This window comes from Salvia splendens, chromosome 4 (genome assembly GCF_004379255.2).
Source record: "Salvia splendens isolate huo1 chromosome 4, SspV2, whole genome shotgun sequence".
Taxonomy (NCBI): Eukaryota; Viridiplantae; Streptophyta; class Magnoliopsida; order Lamiales; family Lamiaceae; genus Salvia; species Salvia splendens.
This window is the reverse complement of record NC_056035.1, coordinates 15,438,578-15,444,577: the sequence shown is the minus strand read 5'-3', so window position 1 is coordinate 15,444,577 and position 6,000 is coordinate 15,438,578. Positions and strand designations below refer to the sequence as shown.

Below are 6,000 nucleotides of genomic sequence, written 5' to 3'. Positions count from 1 at the left end.
GATCTAACGGCCCATATTAAGAAGAATAAAGGATCTAAGGGATGAATATGAGAATAACGCTCCCCTATATATATATATATATATAAATAGACTTATCATTTTTTTTAAATGACTTAAAATATTGAGGCAAACTTTTGGCTAAATAAGCTAAAACATCAATTTAGAATATTGTTACACTCTCTAAATGAAAATTGGAAACAGAAAACGTTAATAAAAAATTTTAAATTGATTTCACTTTTGTGTATGTGAAACACAGTAGTTTATTAGAAGTCGTCCCAATATCTACACTTCTTTCGATAAAACTCTTTACTACTACTAATATAGGAGTACTATTATAATTTTCTGCAAAAAAGGGTGTCTTCTTCCTCAAAACGACAACAACCGTTTTCATCTAAAAAATTTCACCTCAGCAATTTTGAATCAAAAACTCAGTTAATCCCCTTTTATTATTTCATTTTTTATGATTTACTCTCTAATACTATTAAATTAGCAGGGGCTAAAGAGTGTTTATGATTTTTTTCCAAAAAACTGAAGTATAAAAAAACAAAAAAAAAAGTTATTGAGAGGGGCTTAAGCCCTTCCTCCCTCCTTACTGTGTCCGCCATTGATCATATATAGCTAGCCTTTTGAATTGACGTCATTAAGAGGATGTATGTAAAATTTCAAATAAAAAATAAAAATATTAATACTTCACACCGTACTCATGCTTCCTAAAAGAAAAAGGAAATGTATATGAGAATAGAAAGGAATTAAATAATTGATAAATAAAATAAATTCCATTGTATGTATAACTAAACATTTAAAAAGGATTTGACCAATCAGCACACATGTAAGAAAAACAATCTTACGTGTGTATTGGTCGAAAATTTTCCAAAGGTTTGAATGTTGAAACCGACTTTCTCCAAAAGTTTCGTGTGTTAGTCCACGTCACCCTTTAACTTGGTCATTCCCCTATATATAAGTAGCTCATTTTCCCCGATGCATATAACTTCACTCATCTTTTCATCCTCCCTTCCTAGCAAAATCTTTCACACACACACACACACACTAATACAAGAGCCTCAACATTTCTTCTTAGTCTTTTTTCTTCTGCAAATTAAATGGAAGGTACAATGAAGGTGAAATCCCAAGAGCTTCTATCAAAACTCGCCACCAACGATCAACACGGCGAAAACTCGCCGTATTTCGATGGATGGAAAGCCTATGACAAAGACCCTTTCCACCCCATCACCAACCCTAATGGAGTCGTCCAAATGGGCCTCGCCGAAAATCAGGTACGTACCACACGCTCCGCACCCTCATCTCTCTCTCTTTATACTATATTTATATATATTTGGAATAACGGATGAATAACAAGTGTGTATTTGATGTGCAGCTTTCGCTGGACATGGTGTTGGATTGGATCAAGGCAAATCCGGAGGCCTCGATCTGCAACGCTGAAGGACTCCATGCATTCAAAAATATGGCATTGTTTCAAGACTATCACGGCTTGCCCGACTTCAGAAAGGTATATACATATATACTCCATTTAATACTAGTATCAAATAAAAAAATTAGTTATACTAGAAGCTTAGTTAAATTTTGATATGTTTGCAGGGAGTGGCGAGATTCATGGAAAAAGCAAGAGGCGAAAGAGTGAGATTCGATCCAGATCGCATAGTAATGGCGGGTGGAGCAACCGGAGCTAATGAGGTTGCTATATTCTGTTTGGCTAACGAAGGCGATGCATTTCTCGTTCCGTCTCCTTACTATCCTGCGTAAGTCACAATTCTAATCCACCTTGCACGTTTTGCAATTAATCATACTCTCTACCTAGCTTCTACACTCGCTTAATTCATCTCCCAATATAAACATGTTAAAACTCCAGAATAAAATAATATTTAGTTACGTAACTATTCTAAATAAGGGGTCACCTATTTATTCTCACGCGTCACAATCGTGTCGTAATTATTTCTCCTCCGAAATATATGCACCAGATAAGTTATGCTCTCTATGTATCATTAAACTTTACTTACGTGCCGAAATAACAAAACATAATGTAACAAGCAACAAACATTCTACTACCTCCAAATAAATTAAACACGCCAATACACGTTTTAGGTTGTACAATCTGCGCCCTACACCTGTCCATCCAGATTTAATTCGGTGGAGGCGAAGTTGGTAACTCACGTGATATTGTTGCGCATATAAATCAAACTTTCTTTAAAGAATGTTTTGAGTTGACAAGGACCAAATCACACCTATGCAAATATGTCACTTTTCGAAACCTTTTTTGTTGATTCTCTAGCTGCTAGTACTAAATTTTCAGATTGTGCTACCCCACTATTCGGGTGTGATCAATTTTATACTTGTACTTGACCACAACACCCACCCTCCAATTCATTAAATATGCAATTTTCAACATGAATAATATTATAAAATGTTTAGTAATTGACTTGTAGAATTGACATGCTAAAAGTCAATTTGTAGCTCAATCTAGACTCTATCTAGTCAGCGTGGACCATGTGCACAACATATGTCAACTAATTGGATTTATTTATGGTGTATAATTAAGTATAACAAACATCTAATTATATCCTAAACTTTTGATTTTGGCGTACAGATTTAATCGGGATTTGAGATGGAGAACCAAAGTCCAACTACTACCGGTGACGTGCCAAAGCTCGAACAATTTTCAAATGACCAAAGAGGACCTTGAAGAAGCATTTGAGAATGCCCAAAAAGCCAATATCAAGGTTAAAGGGATAATTATGTCAAACCCTTCAAATCCACTAGGCACGACAATGGACAAGACCAATTTAAGAAGCCTAGTAACATTCATCAATGAGAAGCAAATCCATCTAGTGTGCGACGAAATATACGGGGCTACCGTGTTCCGTTCACCGCGATTTGTGAGCATTTCGGAAGTAGCGGAGGAGATGGAGTGCAACCTTGACCTAATTCACGTGGTCTATAGTTTGTCTAAGGACATGGGCCTCCCCGGGTTTAGGGTCGGGATTTTCTACTCGTACAATGACCACGTGGTTAGTTGTGCTAGGAAGCAGTCGAGCTTCGGACTAGTTTCGTCGCAAACACAACATTTATTGGCGAAAATGTTGTTGGACGAAGAATTTACGGACAAGTACTTGTCTGTAAGCAGGAGGAGGCTGGCGAGCCGGTACGACTCCTTTACAAAAGGGCTTAAGGAAGTGGGCATAGGTTGTTTGGAGAGCAATGCTGGGCTTTATAGTTGGATGGACCTTAGGCAACTATTGAAAGAGCCCACATTTGATGGTGAGATGGAGTTGTGGAGGCTGATTGTTAATGAGGTGAAGTTGAATGTGTCACCCGGCTCGTCCTTCCACTGCCACGAGCCGGGTTGGTTTAGAGTTTGCTTCGCGAATATGGATGACGAGACCTTAGAGATCGCGCTAGGGAGGATCCGGATGTTCGTTGAGAAAGGGAAGGGGGCCAAGTCGTGGCAAAGGAACTTGAAATTGAGCTTTTCGTCGCAAAAAATGGCCACCTCGCCTCGTATAATGTCGCCTCACTCGCCTATACCTCCTCACTCACCTCTCCTTCGTGCCAATAACTGAGCACATTTCTTACACAAACACGAATATTGTTTTTGCACACCTTGTCCAATATAATTGTAAGCCTAGCATTTCCAATTGTCCAAATGGGCTTTCAGCCCAACCACATTTTATCTGTTTAATTACTGCCCCAAATGTAGCTGATTGGGCTGGGCTGAAAATATGTATGTATTTGAGCTTTGCCGCCTCTGAAATTGAAAAAGTATATGGATTTGTAGCCGTTTTTAAGTCTTCATAGCTCCATAATTAAAATAACAATAAATTTATAAATATTCTAATGTGTTAGCATTATTTCTACTCCTACAAATTAATAGTTAAACCTGCAACGTCCCATAGCATCCATTATGACGAAAAAGTAATTCCCCCAGAGTTATTAGACATCTCCGACCATACTTAATAATCTACTTTTACTGGGCTCTAACTATCTTCTAACACTCATCCCAAATTACATATTTTTGCGTTTTTTAAAAATTGTAATTAAACCCTTCCTTTTTGTTTATATTTGAAGATAATTACACGTATACATATGAAGAGAAGGTCATCAGCTGCTTGAAGGAGATACACGAATTGGGGAAGAAATCACAATAAAGAAGATACACAAATCGGGGAAGACGACGGAATGTGTTCCCTAGTTAAAGCACTAAATGGACTTCACATAATTAATATTGGGCTAATTAATGTAAATATATCTAATTGATTTTTTAGATGGATTAAATTGGTGACGGACATCTTTAAACTTTAATTGAGGATATTTTAATACTCATCAATTTTGATATATTAACTTTTATACATTTTTAATCAACTAAACTTTATTTTGCAATACATTTTAGATAAATTAATACTATAAATTATTTTTTCTTGTGTAATTTGTGATATTATATACTTATAACATAATATTAAATAGTTTAAATAAATTAATTAAATAATATGATATTTAATAATAAAAATACGTAACATAATGCAAAATGGTCCTACAAATGAAACTCATGTTACAACGACATAAAAACAAAATAAAAGACGAACAACAAATTAAAACAACAAAATGAAAACCTAACTTCGTTTCGTAGAGCAACAATATGTGATGTCGAGTTCTCATACTCATGTTTTGTGAGTGGCAACGATTAAAAGCACATGGATTGTGCTTTTTTCTTTCTGATTTTGGAATGAACGATTAGGATTTACTTCTACTTTTAGTCTTCTACGATGAGTGACAACAGTTGCAAGCACAAAGGTTACACTTTATTTTAATGTATGGCTAGGATTAGGGATGTCAATGTAGCCCGCAACCCGTGGGCTGACCCGAATAGCGCGCCAAATTTATAGGGTTAGGGTTGGAAATTTCTAGCCCGATAAAATTAAAACTCGATTAGCCCGCACCCGATTAACCCGCGACCCGTTAGGGCTAGACCCGAAAACCCGATGGGCTGGCCCGAAAACCCGATAAAATTTCTATTATTCTATTTTTTACTCATAATTCGACATTTTATTGATTAATTTTATAATATAGATAACTAAAAAATAACTTTCAATTTTATATTAAATATACAAATTATATATTGAATTTTTATTAATATAATAATTGATAAATAAATTAAAAACTTCAAATTCACTTAAAAAAATATTTAAATTTCTACAACATGCATTAAAATTTATTGAAATATCTCAAATATTAGTATTTGATCATGTTTATGATTGAGTTTGACCATATATCTCAAATGTATCATAATTAAATATTTTACATTTTATGAATATAACTAATTTTCATCGTTATTTATTGGATTGATTGCATGTAAATCTTATCAGTAGCAACCCGATTAACCCGCTGGGCTAGCCCGAAACCCGAGCTTTTAGGGTTAGGGTTGAACTTTTACAACCCGAAAAAATTCACAACCCGATTAGCCCGCACCCGATTGACCCGCAACCCGAGTAGGGCCGGCCCGAAACCCGATGGGCCGACCCGATTGACATCCCTAGCTAGGATTCACTTTTTTTTGTGGTTAAATAAACATAAATTTAAAGGCCGCACCACGGAGGACTCGAACCTAATGGCATCCGCAACGCATCTCTTAATTGTCTCGGTCTCGTCTCAAAGAGACGAGACGGATAAGAGATGGCGTTCCAGCCTTCCGTCCCGGTCTCGTCTCGCGAGCGTCTCGTCCCGGAGGGACGGCTCGCGCGATAGCTCGCCACGCGCCAGTGCCACGTGGCGAGCGCTGACGCTAGGCGTGACGCCCACTCGCCGGCCCGCGAGTGGGCGTCGTCACGCTGACGCAATAAATCTTTTTTTTAAAAAAAAATCGATTTTAATAAAGAAAAATAAAATAAAAAAAAATGAAAAACGGTAATATTACAGTTTTATTACCGTTGAAATTTTAATTTTTTTTTCTTTTTGGGTAAAATTTGGCAACCAGTAGACGCACATGATCGC

General features: G+C 36.6%; 1 protein-coding gene across 1 annotated transcript; it reads left to right on the top strand.

Annotated features, from left to right (window-relative positions):
* Nucleotides 1–1,053: 1,053 nt before the first annotated feature.
* Nucleotides 1,054–3,751, top strand: LOC121799936 (1-aminocyclopropane-1-carboxylate synthase-like). The gene is made up of 4 exons (XM_042199458.1): nucleotides 1,054–1,274; nucleotides 1,376–1,507; nucleotides 1,597–1,757; nucleotides 2,603–3,751. Exons 1-4 carry the CDS (start codon nucleotides 1,101–1,103, stop codon nucleotides 3,573–3,575), a joined length of 1,440 nt encoding a protein of 479 aa, XP_042055392.1. The 5' UTR covers nucleotides 1,054–1,100; the 3' UTR covers nucleotides 3,576–3,751.
* Nucleotides 3,752–6,000: the final 2,249 nt, after the last annotated feature.

Excerpts from the sequence above, each read along its gene's own strand:
- LOC121799936 (XM_042199458.1), top strand. The coding sequence starts at position 1,101 with ATGGAAGGTACAATGAAGGTGAAATCCCAAGAGCTTCTATCAAAACTC. Across the intron at positions 1,275-1,375 it reads TGGGCCTCGCCGAAAATCAG|CTTTCGCTGGACATGGTGTT; the intron begins GTACGTACCACA and ends TTTGATGTGCAG. Across the intron at positions 1,508-1,596 it reads GCTTGCCCGACTTCAGAAAG|GGAGTGGCGAGATTCATGGA; the intron begins GTATATACATAT and ends ATATGTTTGCAG.